This window comes from Prenolepis imparis, unplaced genomic scaffold (genome assembly GCF_030444845.1).
Source record: "Prenolepis imparis isolate NDT839.2.m4 unplaced genomic scaffold, iyPreImpa1.0 SCAF_2, whole genome shotgun sequence".
Classification (NCBI taxonomy): domain Eukaryota; kingdom Metazoa; phylum Arthropoda; class Insecta; order Hymenoptera; family Formicidae; genus Prenolepis; species Prenolepis imparis.
The window spans coordinates 17,687,790-17,703,969 of NW_028141160.1; the positions used below are offsets into that span (position 1 = coordinate 17,687,790).

Here is a 16,180-nt window from a genome sequence, read left to right on the forward strand (position 1 = left end):
CGAATGTGTTGAAATCCTTTTGCGCATATCTACGCTGTTGACCATTTTTTAGCATTTCTAACAGGACGACGCGTCGGTAGATTTTAGATTGTTCAACCAAAATATTTTCATATAATATATATTTATATAATGTAAAAAGTAAACCAAGAAATAATAGAAAGATTTATACGTTACGTGTCAGGATGAAGTACAAAGAACCGCATTTCGCAATCGCTTCACGCGCGTTTCAAATGACGTACTAATCCTCTACGAGTGTGTCTAGACTCGTGTCCTCCGCTACATATACCCTCTGTTTGTTACTATTAAGAGGATTGGTAATAAAACGATATTATAATTAATTAAAAAAATTATTTGATCGCTCTCTGAGAATTGAAAACTCACTGAGCAGCACATATCTTAATCAAGATCATATTTGACACGTAATTCTCTCAATTATTACTATTGTATAGGAAAAGAAATGCAATTACTATTTCGATGTATATACTCTTGGGCCGTTCTAATATATTTTTCTGAATGATCACTTAATTTTTCAAGGAAATTACGATAATCGGAGAACATGATCGACATATCGTATAATGTTAAGGACCACTTGTACCTTTAGGCGAGTTTACGAGCAACCTGCGAAGGGCCTCGGTCGCGCGAACGGGTTTATCTTACGATCCTAAGAATTGTTGCGTGCCTCATGTTAAGACTAAGATAAATATATATACTTATATTTCCATATAATATTACATATATTTTATTTTTGTTTTTGCAGTAAATTCACACAACTTTTCAGTACGGATCGACAAGATCAATCTGCTTGTCGCGCTGTGCGGAATCATACTCATAGCTTTATACGAATGTCTTTTTCATTTTTTATATGCATATACACGTTTATATACACGAATACATACATTTAGAAATATACACATAAGGTGTCATCGACTTATTGCGATTTCTTTCGTTTACGAATTAAACTTTTGATATATTTCAATTTTTAATAATATTTTTAAATACCCAAATTTTTTTAACTTTAAGCCACTTAAATTTAAGAGCATTTACTCTTAAAATATCGCTGGCAAAATTTTAAGATTTAGCAGATGAAAAAAACCTCTAACAAAACCTCTTTTCCGACAATTTAAAATAAATGTTACTTTAATTGAATCTCGAGATATTTTAAATGATAATTATATATAAATGATATCATGTTCACATCGAATAACTATTTTTCTCAAGCTTAATTATATTACAATAATGAAGAAGCCACAAATACCGAGAGAAATGGCAATATTTCCTGGGTATATACATATATGTAAACAAATACACTGAGGTAAAGAGAGATACTAAGAAAAAGCACGAAAGTAACGTCGAAAGTCGACATATATGTCCGGCCATAAGACGCGCATTAGTATTTTTGATATCAGTATTTGCGAATCAGCGTTCGCGTCTCTACCTGCCTGCCTACGAGATGATGCAGGATATACTCGTTGCATCTTTACCCATAGCTATTAATCATGATCTTCGTCGTGGATGCCGATCCAATCTGGCGATTTTTCGCCACTGCGAAGTCGATCGATCGAGACCGACTTCATTATTCCGAGACTCTTGTTACCGAATTTTTACCGCTTAATATTTAAGTATACGTTTTCTGGCTAACTTTTCCGTCTCTCTTTTTAGACCTCGTTTAAGGTTTTAGCGTATCAAGCAAGGAGGGGGCGATCAGAAAAATTATTATAAAACTATTCGAAACGATTTTCGATTGGAATTATTCCATTTTTTTCGTCGATTATTATATTCTATTATATTATCGATATATTTAGTATCTGAGAGGATTAAACAAGCAGAAAGTTGATTTCGATCGAAATGCGGCTGCGGGAATCCGGAATGCCGGAATTAAAGAACCATAAGAATAGCAAGCCGCGTGTTCCCCTTCGTTGCACTTTCGATATTTTAATGTTCTCCTTCTTTTTCTTTTCTTTTTATTTGGCAAGGTTTATCAAGCGGAGTAAGAATATCTATTGCACGCGCAATTATTATCATTAATATTATAATTATAATAATAATTATTAATATTTTCAATAAAGAGATACTCTTTATTGCGGGTTATTTTCTAAAATTCGATGTGTTTATTTATTTTTACCCAACACTCACCTTTCACTTTTTTTCAGCAATAATAATTGTATGTATTACTTGTATTAGAGGATCTTTTTATTGATAATGTATTGTGCAACGAAATATATATTTTAGAATATTAACAATTTAAAGTTTATTATAAGAAAATTTGTTCTTTATCATATAATATTTCTTTTGGCAAGAAAATACATTTTTTTTTAAATGTGTTTATATATATATATATATATATATTTTATATAATATTTTTTGTCAAGAAAGATATATATATACATATGTATACACATATATATATATATATATATATAATAAAAAGATAATTATTGATTTAATATATTAACTAAATATTGATATAAAATATATATTGTAGGTATATTTACGATTTTATCTAAAAATCAAGAATTAATTTTATATTATAAATTTTTAAATAATTTTTATCAAAAAATGTAATGCTCGTAATTCTGCAATTAATACATTAATCGATGGGATGTATCGTCTGGGTTTGCTGTAGAATATAAATGTTAAATAACTTGTATTCTCTATTGACAGTTTCTATGCTTACTTTTCTAGTTCATTCTTTTATGTCTGCAGTCACGAATTTGTGAACTACACAGTGTCTCCATGTTCGATTATCTTTCACAAGTGATAATCAGCGTTCTAACAAACATCGATCTAACCAATGAATGTTTGCTTTCAGCAATTCACCGGCAACGCGCCAGCAGCCAAAAATATTCGTGTGACAGCTGCGGGAGGCAATATCGAAGATTCATCTCTCTGCAACGGCACAAGAGGCTCGAGTGCGGCAAGGAAGCGCAATTCGGGTGTACGATATGCTACGCGAAATTCAAGCACAAGCATAGTCTGTTGAGACATTACAATGTTCACACGGTCAAAAAGAGTTTCACTTGACAAGGAAAATTGCTAAAACTTGTGAAGGAGCAATTACGAAATGACAGAGATCTTCGAGTTATTAAACAGTGCAAGTACAAAACATACGCACAGTAGAGATATAAAATTTGAAAATACATGGATAATGTGATTGCATGTGCATGATTTGAAATAGAACCGATTTAGAATTGTACACGGAGAGAATTTTCTCTTAGAATTTACCCTGAAAATCATGGTAATCATGGGACAATATGGTATGGAAAGAATTTTATGAGAATTTCTCTGATTAATCACAATAAAAATAATAATATCTATCACAATAAAATATAAAACATGTTTGATTAATTTTACTAAACTGCATGGTAAAATTACTCAAACATGTTTTATATTTTAACGTGTAGTTATTATTATGTTTATTGTGATGAATATTAATCAGAGAAATTTTCATAAAATTCTTTCCATACCATATTGTCCCACGATTACCATGATTTTCAGGGTAAATTCTAAGAGAAAATTCTCTCTGTGTACGAAAGGATCTTTATATAGCTTCTTAATTTCTCAAAAGATAGAAAATTGTTCTAAAACTATAAATTTTGAAAATTATAGCTTGTATTTAAAGATTATGTTATTTCAAAATAATTATGCTTCTTGGAAACAGCATAATTTTTACAATTTTTTTTTTTGCTTATATTTACTTATAAATGTATACACTAATAATACAAATATTTGTTGTAGCAATATGTCAATTAATAGCGAATAAAATAGTTTCTAAAAATGTTATTAATTCTTGTTTGATTAGGTTACAATAGCTGCAATATATATTATATGTCTGTATATTTTATATATAGAATGCGATATTCAATGAATATGTAACTCGATAAGGAAAATAATTTTTACATTTTCTTTGTCAGAGCAGCTTATATTATTTGTATTTATACACACATCTTGGTTATTAGTTATAGTTTTATCTAAAATTTGTTATAATCAGTATTATGAAATTTCGATTATAATAAAATATGCTTAGCAAGATTCAAAGGCTAAATATAAACATTTATTTATTATCGCTATTTATATTAACTATTGTATTTATAATCTTTAAATCGATTTACGATGTATATGACACGACAAGTTGGGTTAAAGAGAACAGTCTTTACATATTGTTGTTAATTTAATATGCATGTTTATATATCAGGAGGATATATTTTGTCATGTTATGTAGGTATTTAATCATTCAATCATTAATCATGGTTTGGATTATTAAAACCAATCTATGATTACATCTCCACTTGCACGTACAAAATCGAGGAAGATTTTTAATCTTACGATTATTAAGAGAGAGAACACTTACAAATATATTTCCCGATCGAAAATATCTTGATACCTTGAAAAATTGCAGATATCTTGATAATAAGTATATCGCGATATCAAATGAAGAAATTAGGAACACAGTTACGACAATTAGATTTATTGTAACGACGTCATTTTGCGAAATGTCTTTTCGACATATTTACGCTGTTCGAAGTTGTAGTACTAATCAATAACAATTGTGTTTTTTTCAGTGAATCATTCAGTGGATCATTCGAATCGTGCTATATCGAATGCAGCATTGATACCTGTTGTACGGCTGTTCAATATAAATTCTTCGATGAAAGCGCAATATTGGATCAACATTCAGGAATCCAAATATACGTGCGGAAAGTGCTTCTACAAGACCGAAAGGAGGTACAATCTGAATAGACACCTTCAGACATGTTACAAGACGCAGAAGAAGACAATTCTATCGCAGAAGAAGACAATTCTATCGCAGAAGAAGACAATTCGGTCGCAGAAGAAGACAATTCGGTCACACAAGAAGACAATTCGGTCGCAGAAGACGACAATTCAGTCAAAATAATTCGGAAACTTCAACTGATATTTGATTTTGCCAGACCAGAAACCAACAGGAAACAATCCGAAGAATGGGGTCAAACGACACGCTAAGGAGCATCGAAATTCCGTTTTTAAGAAAGAAATCGATTTGGACAAGATTCATTGTAATCGAATAGAAAATTATATATATATATTTTTTTATTTTATGATTTCTATTGCTTTTATTTATTGTATTTTTTATTTTTGATGTCATTACTTTTTGTTTGCCTCGTTCTGATTCTCCGTTCTTATTTCTTTATTTTTTTATATTTGTGCTTTTGTTTGCATATGTATACGTAAGTTAATTCAATATAATAATTTGATTATGAACAACGTACAAAAACGCAGAGCTCCATTCTTTAATTCTTTGAATCAATATAAAGTACTTAATTATTATCATATCTTTTTTTTAATTTGATGTAACTTTTGCTATATTAGTATATCTTTTTATTACCTATATAAATTTAAATAATAATCACATTTTTCGATAGCTGTAAAAAATATATTTTTGTTAGCCTTATTCGAATCTTATTATTATTTTATACACAACAAATATTATAAATAAAATGTGTCTGAATATATTTGATTTATCTTGCATAAAACATGCTATCTGTAATCGATTAATAGATACTATAATCTTTATAAATATTGTCACGCGAATGCGGATTTAATCTGATGAAGACATTCATGGATCAATTTACGTAAATATTATGTATATTTAGTTATTAAGCTGTAAAGAATTAATACACGAGATTTTTTCGAGGGAAAATAATTTCGTAAAAAAGATTTTAGCCTCCTTTTATTAACAATCATATTTCGTTTCTCGTGTATTTTCGCAGATTATTATCGCAGAAACAACGCGGGTCCTTCCTTGTTCGCAAAGTATAACTGCGAATCCTGCGGCAAGATCTATAGGACTTGGGGTTCGCTTAGGTATCATCGAAACATGGAGTGTAGAAAGGATCCTAGCTTCGCTTGCACCTTTTGCAACTATAAATCTCGCAGAAAAAGTAATTTGCTTAGACACATGCAAGTGCATTATAGGTTTGTCAAGTAAAAACGTGATCATCGCAAAACGTTTGGCATGTCAACTAACTGATACTTTTTCTAGTATTCTGATTATACGTCTGGTGTGTATGACTGAAATAAAATTCAAACATTGTTTTTTTTATAACTCGCCATTTCATTTTTTTCCTGACTTTTTCTGAGATACGATTTACACGGTTCAACATAAAAGTCATAAAAACGAAATAGCATAAAGTTTTCGTAGACAAATATGGCATTATTTATTTATCATGTTTTGTTGCTTATATTGTTTATTCTATTATATCAATTATACATCAAAATTTTGTCATTTAATGTGTAACATTATCGATTAAAAATGCAAGTATTATGTATTTTTAATATATGCTGAATTTTATCGTATTAAAAAAATTTTTTTTTATTGAAGCGATCAAGAGCAAAAGTAGATTAAATTTTCCTGTATTTTGCACAAATTGCAGCTTCTTTTACTTTTTCTTTTTTTTGGGTCAAATTATTAATTGTATCTCTTTCCATATCCTGCTGTGTCATACTTTGCCTAGGAAGACAATCGAACAGTAGTTCATTTTTTTCCGCTTGTTTCAGGTGAACCGTTTGGTTATCGCAAGGAAATGGTCGCCCTTACATCGTATCAATGTCAAAAGTGCTTCAAGTATTTCAAATCAGCCGGCTCGTTCTATAATCATCGCCAGATGTGCGGCAAAGCAAAGAAGTTTCGGTGCGCTTGTTGCAACTATCGCGCTCATCAAAAAGCGAATGTTGTTCGACATGTTAATAAAAGGCATCCCGAAACGTTTAACAATAAATGCGCAATCCTTGTTTTGACCGGAAAGAAACGATGATTTAAGAGACTAATCACAACGTTCATAACCATTGTAGCCAGAATCTTTAAAGACGAAAAATTCCCTACCAGTTCCCTATCAATACCAGACCGATGTTAGGTATATTGACAATGAATTAAGTTAGAGAAAAAGTATATAAATTATACGTATAAAAAATTGATATAAAAAAATTACAAGCATATATACATTTTATAATATGCTGACAATGAGATAAATGCATTCATATACACATACACTACCAATCGATTCGTTTTTGTATGCGGTTGTTATATTTGTGCTATTTCTTTCAGCACCGAAAGTCATTTTTCTCTCAATCAATGATCTTATTTCGTTGATATAATCTTTTTCTACGTTAAATGATGTAAGTATATTAATTAATTGTAGAAAAAGACATGCGATTTTTTATATTATTATTATGCATAAAAAATAATTGCTGATGTCTGACGCAAATCCTTTTCTAAAAAAGATATGTAAAATCGATACTCTCGCATATATCGAAGTTTATTATTGTCGCTTTTCCGCGATGCTCATCGGCTGTCAAGATTCGCGTTGTGCGTTATATTCGTAGCATCGAGAGGCTGTCATCGCGAGAGTTAGCAGTTTGACAGTTTGTTCAAAATAAAATTAAATAAAATAATGATATTAGTTTTAAATAATATATTATAATATTTTAAACTCGATTAATAATTTTGACAGTTATCAGCTGATTTCTGTCAAAAAATATTAATCGCGGATAAAGTATTATAACATATTATTTAAAACATATTATTTTATTTTATTTTATTTTGAACAAATTGTTGCACCCTCGCGATGACAGCCCCTCGATGCTACGAATATAATGCACAGTAGGAATCGAAACAGTCAATCAGCATCACGGAAAAGATGCAACAATACTTGCGAGAATCGACTTAACATACCTTTTTTAGAGAAAGGGAGAATGTTACAATACATATTTTAAATTGAATTAATATTTTTCACAATTATTGCTGATTTTTGTCAAAAACTAATCGCGAATAAGATATTATATACCATATTATTTAAAATGTTACTATTTTAATATTTTCAATGTATTACATACACCTTTATATTACCGCTATAGAAATTTTATAAAATAAACAATTTCTCACTCACCGATATCTGCAATAGCGGAGTTGTAGTACACAGCATACATTGATCTGAAAACAAAATATTCAAATTATGTATATACATATGTGTCGAATATCTTATAAACAATGCAGTTTAGAAAAAATGTTTTCATATTGCATACCTTACAGTTGCCCCACTGTCGCCCGATGCCTCCCCGGGCCTCCTCCTCCTCTCTTGGTCCATGGTAGCACTCGCGACACTCGCGAAAACACGAATCATTACGATTGTCCGACACTTTATACGGCACTCCCGACGCGCGACACTTTACACGGCACTCCCGACACGACGCGTGAATCGCACTGTGTATCGCAATGCTACCTGTAACAAATAAAATACATACATATATTAGAATAATCTTATTATTTTGCATTATAACGTACAGAATATAAATATAAATATGTAAACTAGAATATTTAATTAGCAAATTTTCGCTTTGTTAATATTTTTTGACAGAAATCAGCTAATTAAAGCGTTAATTTGCTAATTAATTTTTAAAATAATATGTTTTAAATAATATATTATAATATATATATTTTAAACTCGATTAATATTTTTGACAGTTATCAGCTGATTTCTGTCAAAAAGTATTAATCAAGGATAAGGTATTATAACATATTATTTACAACATATTACTATTTTAATTTTTATAACATATTATTATTTTAAAATTTAATTAGCAAATTTTCGCTTTATTAATATTTTTTGACAGAAATCAGCTGATTAAAGCATTAATTTGCTAATTAATTTTTTAAATAATATGTTATAAAAATTAAAATAATATATGTTTTAAATAATATGTTATAATACTTTAAACTCGATTAATATTTTTGATAGTTATCAGCTGATTTCTGTCAAAAAATATTAATTGAATTTAAAGTATTATAACATATTATTTACAACATATTACTATTTTAATTTCTATAACAGATTTTTATTTTAAAATTTAATTAGTAAATTAACGCTTTAATTAACTGATTTCTATAAAAAAATATGAATCGAGTTTATTTTTTTTTAATATTATTTTTTTAATACAAAACCGAAGAATGGCGCGCGCGTAGCGCGCGCTTGGGTTGTTCTAGTTGATTATATAAAAAGCAGATGAATCAAACAGAAAAATCCTTTTTGTCTAGAATTGCCGATTTTTCCTCAACTATTTATTTAGTAAGACTTTCGAAATAAGATTTCTTGGAAAATAAAAGCGTACACATTAAACTGTATTTTGTTTATTTTGTTATTGTGTAAAGTGTAAATGGATAAATAAAAAGTATTAAGTCGCTTTATGAGTGAGAAAGAGTTATGTCTGACGTTTTTGTAAATTTTTATTAGATAGAACTTGCTATAACTTATTAAAAAATGTTAATTGTGTTTTAAAAAAATCTACTTTATATGTTTATAATTTTGTGTGTGTTAATGATAAATTTCTTTATTAAGCTTGCTCCTTAATGAGATCCCATTTACAAATAGGATTGAATTTGTTCTCGAATTATTGAAACTATCACATGTTTATAGATTAATTTAATTAATATTTATTCCCGAATCACATTTATTTCACTGTAAGTTCTGTATTACATGTTAAATACTGAATCTCACGTATGTAAGTTTTTTTTACGAAATTCTAGGATTTTTCTAAAAAAAATCTTAGGATTGTAAACTTTAAAAAAATTACAAAATTTTTTCAAAAATTGTTTTGAAATTGACGCGGTATTTATAATTAGTTTAAGGTTTGCTCTCGAGAGTTTAATTTGTTCCTCAATTAAGTTAAGAATGAGTCCCATCGACTTCTGTTTAACGAGATCCCAGGATTTATCGAGGATGAATATCGGTCGCGCGAATTTCGATTTTAGCTTCAGGCACGGAGCTTCACGCGGGATCGTAGAACTGATCTAAAGCTATTTTTTTCCCTTTTGCAGGTACGGCGAACAAATACATGAGCACGATCCACCTACTATCTATGGAGGAATCGGCGGATCTGCCGGTGCAGGCTGCATGGAAGGCGCAAGAACAGCCGGTGATACCATTCGCCGAGCTGAAGATACCCAAGGCCTGCGACTATGTTGGCAAGAAGCTGCCCGGCCAATTTACCTGTGCCAGATGCGGCCGTTCGTACATGAGGAAGGACTCGCTGCAACGTCACATGCACTGGGAGTGCGGCAAAGAACCGCAATTCAAATGCCCGTTTTGCCCGCAACGTTGCAAGCGCAAAGCACACTGGCTGCGTCACATACGTCGCCAGCACAGGGAGAACATGGATTCTCTGGAGAAATACTTGCACTCTTATACGCCGAAAGTGGAGCTCGATTGAGTTCTTAGCAGCGACTGACTCGACGACGAAGGATAAAAAGCGGTTTTCGATGACGCAAAATCACAATAGACAATCCAAAAGCGATGTCGATGGTAGACGAGTCGCGCACGACAAAAAGGATTTGTGCGTACACTTAAAAATTGCATGCGTGATATTTTTTTAGTGATTTTTTTTATATGATTATAAGTATATTACCGGATTTTTTTTATATGACTATAGGTATATTACCGGAAATGTTTTTGATAAAAAGAAATTTACATTGACATTTATTACACTTTACAGTAGATATTTTACTTCTAATTGAAATATTGCGTGAAGTTGAAAGATAAATCTCAAAACCTTATCAATTTTATAATACATTCATAAATTAAGATGGTACAACATTTAACCCTGACAACGAAAGTGTTGTTGCAATGAACATCCTCTTAAAGTTTCATCAAAGTATTATTAAAGCAAATCGTTTTTTAAGTATAAAATATTTATATCTACTTTATATTGACTTTTGGTATTTTATACTATACTTATAAGACATTCAAATATTTCAAGAAGAGGGACAATGCATTCTTAATAAGAGATGTACTTCCTCTTGAAATATATACACGTACAGTGATATATATATCATATACACGTCTTTTTTTCTTGATATTTTTTTTCCTTAGTTGTACATAAACTCGTCGGTGTGAAGACTTATTATAATTATGATTACTATAATACTCGTTAAAAATTAAGATTTAGACGAGTTTTGTGTATGAATAAAAAAGAAAGTAAGTTTTGCTAGATATATAAGAGATATCTTCAACTTTGCATTCGAAGATATTCGACTGATCTTATTTATTACATGGTAACCAGGGACCCGGACCGAACCGGAACCAGAACCGATAACCGTTCCATGACCGTTTTTTTAGTAGAACCGAAACTGTAAACCGTATTGAAATTCTATTAAATTTATAACACCGGAACCATAACCGGACCGTTAAATTATTTTCGGTATTTTTTTCTGTTTTTGCGCAAATGACGGAAATGTCATGATAACTGTCTCCTCGAAGTGCAATACGATTATAATTATTTTTTTAATGTTCTGAAACATATATGTATTATCGCAATAATGATAGCTGTGTGGATATTATGTTTTCTGTTTTATATATATATATATATATATATATATATATATATATATAAAGTATATATAAATTATATTACTTTAAAAAATTATTAATTTTTATGACATATGAAAATATATTTATATATGTATCTATATTATATATACCTATATCTAAATATATTTTCATGTATAATATGAAGTATTTATTTATATGTCATAAAAATTAATAATAATTTTTTAAAGTAATATAATTTAGAAATTAATTTAATTAGAAAAACAAAAAGTAAAAATTTTAAAAAACCGGAACTGTAACCGAAAAAATCGTAATTTAAACGGTTTCGGTTTTTTTTTATTTATCAAAAAGCCGAAACTGGAACCGGAACATTGATTAAATATTTTATTAAACCGTAATCGAAACCGAACCCTAATTTTGTTTCGGTCCGGATCCCTGATGGTAACACGATTTGCCTTAATTACGTTCAATTACGTAAAGAGTGTCTGTGTGTTGTTTTTTAATCTGTAAAATTAATTTGATCGATTCATCAATCAAGAGTGATTCTTGTATTTTAAGCCTTTACGTAAAGAAGTGCCTTACCGATGCGTAAAGTAATTAGTTATCAAAATAATAAGTGCCAGTTAAAACGAAGATTTCCCTTGCACCGATAAGAAGAAAATATATCTATATTTTATTCTCTGAAAAAGAAAGAACAAAAAGAAAAAAGGTAATAAAGAAAGATGAAGTTTGCTGAGGGACTAGTTTTAAATCGTTAGTTTATAAGTGTGTGTAACGTAACTAATATTTTTTTACATTTTTTTACAAAGTACGAAATATGAATTAGAATAAACTCATTAAGACTGATGATGTTAGTGCACAATGAGCGTGAATCGTGCCGCTATTAGCGATTTAATCATTGTCTGATCATAGCGCGATCATGTAACTTCAGATTAAACCGATAACGTTATAATTAAGATCTATCATATGCTCGCTGCGTTTGAGAAAAATAAATCTATATACAAAAAACATTATAAGTCGAGCTATCCCATCCATCATCAGCTACTCAAAGCTCATTCTACGAATGATTAATTTGCACGATCGTTAGAAAAACTACAGTGTCACAATCGATTATTAGTGATTAATAATGATTGTAGGTATCTTGTAAAATCGACAGATGCGTTCCAAAAGATTTATCGTTTATTCATTTTTTTTACCCTTGCAGTTTTCGATTTTTATATGCTACAGAATACATGAAATTTTATAATATTCATTTCTAGGTGAATTTGGCGACAAAAGACTGTATATATATTATAGATTATATTGAAAAAAAATAGACAATAATTCCCGCAAATATTTTCCTGCAAATTTTCAATTGCAACAATTAAAATACGATCGTCAATTATTTTATATTCATCAGCGGCTGAATCGAGAGCTGCAATTGTAATTTGCATTCGCAAGAATAATTAAACTAATTAAGGGACCAGAGACACAAGAAAGTTAAATAAATCCTAATAGCTGCCAAGTGTAGGAACATTTCTCCTCTGTAAATAACCGAACTTTATCGCAAATTCTTAAGCTGATTTAAGCATCGTTGCGAGAGCTATTTGAGCAATTTGAGTATCCTTCGCATCTCTTATCTCTTTTCTCCTGCCTTCTCCACCTCTGCGATATCAGTGGAGCAGCATGCGCACTAACCCTTTCTCGAGTATTGTACATAGAAATGCCACTTACGTATCGAACTTTCATCGCTTGCGCATCGAGAGGAACATACACCGGTCGGCCAGCATCCAACATTCCGATTTCAATATTCTGATGAGAATTGTTACGACGAATTGCTTGATGAACACGTTTAGCTTGTTAGAATCTGTGGATGTTCCTTTCGTAACACGCAGTTACCGCTCCTTCCTCGTATGCGAAATTCATAATTAGCTGCTTGGGGCTCGAAAGTAGGGACACGAAGGACACTTCCTTTTCTACTCTATCTTTGACGAATGACCAACGTCGATCGTCGCATCGATGCACCTACGATCGAGGATGGGTCCAGCGATCCTCGAGCGTGGCTCCTCTTCGAAACAACTTTCTTTCCAGGATACACCGAATGATACTCCTCCGCTCTCGACGACAACCTCGATCTACTCTCCTCTGAACTATTTCTTAAAGATACACGAATGGAGATCTACTTGAGAGTACGAGGGAGAAAGAGTGTGAGAGAGAGAGAGAGAGAGAGAGAGAGAGAGGGAGGGAGAGAGGAAGGAGAGACGCGCGTGAAGCGCACGACGTCGAAGAGGCAGAATCAGCGAGAGCCATCGATCACCCCCTAAAGTCCTCGACGCCCCGCACCCTTTAGCCGCTAAGCTCTAATTCTTAAGCCGAAAGCGGGGAATGACGGCCGGATACTGTCGGCCGCGTTTTCCACTCGAACGCTTGAAAATGCAATAAAGAGATTCCGCCTCACAACCGATTGTTCGTTTCCGCGGGACACATACTAATAAAGCCGGGGATCTTGTGTTCCAGCCGAGGACCTGAGCATCACCGGTCTCAAGTGGGCGGCGGCCTGGCAACGATGGAGCGTGCCGTCGATCATGTGGCGATCAGGCGCGGGCCTCGGCAAGGGTCTCGGCTCCGGTTCGTCCAACCCAGAGGGCTTCAATTGTCCGGCCTGCGGCAGGGTTTACAAGCTGAAGAGCAGTCTGAGGAACCATCAGAAGTGGGAATGCGGCAAGGAGCCCCAGTTCCAGTGTCCCCACTGCGTCTACAGGGCGAAGCAGAAGATGCACATCGCGCGGCATATGGAGCGAATGCATAAGGAGAAGATCTATAAACAGGAGCTTGTATAAGGGATGTGAGAGGAGGAAAGGGTGGATGTCCGAGATATGCTCGTTATCGATATCGTCTTCGGGCGCGATCGCGCGTGAAGAAGATTTGAACCGCGGGAAGATGAAGAGAAGAACGAAGAGAAGATGTGAAAAGAAATAGGAAGATACATTTCCTTCGCGCACGATCGATATCCGGACTGCACGACCTCGAAGATAGCGAAACGAGAGGAAGGAGAAACGAGAGCGAAGAAATTATGCTGAATGTACAGTGACGTTGAGGACGATAATGATTACAATAACTATCAAAGCTGAGAACCTTCTGCTTTTTGAGGGAGGGGGCCGCCCAACCCCTCGTCTCAATCTTGGATGCATATTTTTTTTATCCTTTTTTAAGGTTTATTATTATGAATCAATTTTGATTGATTATGATTAATTAATTATTATTTTTATGTAACGAGATATATATGCCGCGTGTAAACAAGAGAACGCGTCGATTTCCCGCCCGGGGCGCATTTTATGGCCCAGAGACTTTATCCTCGAGCCGACATTGAAGCCAGACCGTTTGATCTGCGCCCGAGATCGCTGACGGATTCCATGTATTTGGTTTTTTTTTATCTTTAAGATCGTAATATTCGTGATATGTGGAATCTAGATGAGAACGGAACACTATCATATGATACATGTCCGTTCGAACAAGCGCGGGGCGCGATCGTTAGACAGAATTTTTCTCTCGTAGGGCCCGCCCCGGGTCGGATTGAGACCGTCCGGTAAACCGGAGCTCTTCCATAGCAACCATTCTGGTCACACTGGTTCCATATTTTTAAACGGGCGCAGCCGTGCGCGTGTGGCTCACTGGGGACATAAAAAAAAGGGAAAGAAAAGGGAAGGGTGATAGGGTGAACACGAGAGGGAGAGAGAGTTGAAGAGAATATTTCAAGAAGATCGAAAACGCGGCCGCGTCAACAAATGTCTATCGACCTGATACACATCATATATGCGCGACACATCCGTATCGTATACGTCAGTGTTCCAACGCTAAAGAATGCTCGGAAGATAGATCCTCGGAGACTGGTCTCCAAAGACGAGCCCGAACTTCACCTCTTTCAGACCTGACTGGCTGATCGCGCTATTAATTTTGTGGGCTTTTTTTTTTATTATAATGGAATTTCTGTGCGACAATTTCGGAACAAGAGCGAAATAAATCTATAATATTCATGGTTTTATATTTAAAATAACTTTTACGAATTGTAGAATTTGTTGATTAATCTAGAAGTTTTTATAAATCTAATTTTACTCATTTGCTGTTACTAAACGTATTTCGCTCAATAAGAAAAATTCATTAGAGATATTTTTAAATATATTTAGAAAAAAATATTAAAAAAATATATTGGTAAATATATAATCTCTATATTTAAAAATTTCTAGTTATTTATGAAACTTGCGGGCAGGTGTTTATAAAATTTTATTAAGTTTATTAGAATATTTAGAATGTAAAACGTGCTTTTATTATTCGGAAATATGCACGACAAAATTTATTACGAAATTTATTATGAAATTAGATTTTTTGATATACAATGTATTTGATATAATGTGTATATATACGTACAATATTTATTGGAGACATATATTTCATAAGTTATTTCAGAAATTCTTCACGAAAATATTATTCATAATTTATTTATTTAATATATCGAAATTGGAGAATATTTTCACGACCAAATTACGTATTATTAAAATTCTAAGAAATTCGGCTTAATATATTTAATATAAAATTAAGTTACTTTACAATTTATTCGTACTATTAACGTAATATTAATAATCACTCTTGTACTATTACACAATTTTAAATCTAGGAATTATTCTGAAAATTGCACGCTTACAAAAAATATGAAAAGCGCTAAACCAGGTACGGCCTGAAAGCGGTGAAGAAGTTTTTCACGGTCTTGTCAAACAAGACAGCCATTTACACTTTATTCCTCGCAGTAATGCAAGCAATCACATAAGCAATCGCAGTATTAGGCACAGATT

The 16,180-nt window shown here is 32.3% G+C and overlaps 2 protein-coding genes across 12 annotated transcripts in view; one reads left to right on the forward strand and one right to left on the reverse strand.

Annotated features, from left to right (window-relative positions):
* Positions 1-16,180, forward strand: part of LOC145949131 (longitudinals lacking protein, isoforms A/B/D/L-like) — a 236,757-nt gene that overhangs the window by 150,242 nt on the left and 70,335 nt on the right. Inside the window, exons 7-8 of one of the 11 annotated variants that reach the window (XM_083058915.1) lie at positions 5,748-5,918; positions 6,535-6,806. The exons of 7 other annotated variants lie outside the window; for them this stretch is intronic. In XM_083058915.1, the coding sequence (XP_082915041.1) occupies positions 5,748-5,918; positions 6,535-6,791 (428 nt within the window). In that variant the 3' untranslated portion in view covers positions 6,792-6,806. Of the gene's footprint in view, positions 1-4,559; positions 4,995-5,747; positions 5,919-6,534; positions 6,807-9,847; positions 10,277-13,850; positions 14,189-16,180 lie in introns of those variants that run through there. 3 more of the 11 variants (XM_083058929.1, XM_083058918.1, XM_083058927.1) reach the window with 3 other exon arrangements.
* The window catches only part of LOC145949144 (uncharacterized), an 88,466-nt gene continuing 80,138 nt past the window's right edge, over positions 7,853-16,180 (reverse strand). Inside the window, exons 6-7 of the mRNA XM_083058978.1 lie at positions 8,059-8,255; positions 7,853-7,966 (exon numbers count right to left, since the gene is read on the reverse strand). The gene's annotated coding sequence lies outside the window, so the exon portion shown is untranslated. The remainder of the gene's footprint in view (positions 7,967-8,058; positions 8,256-16,180) is intronic.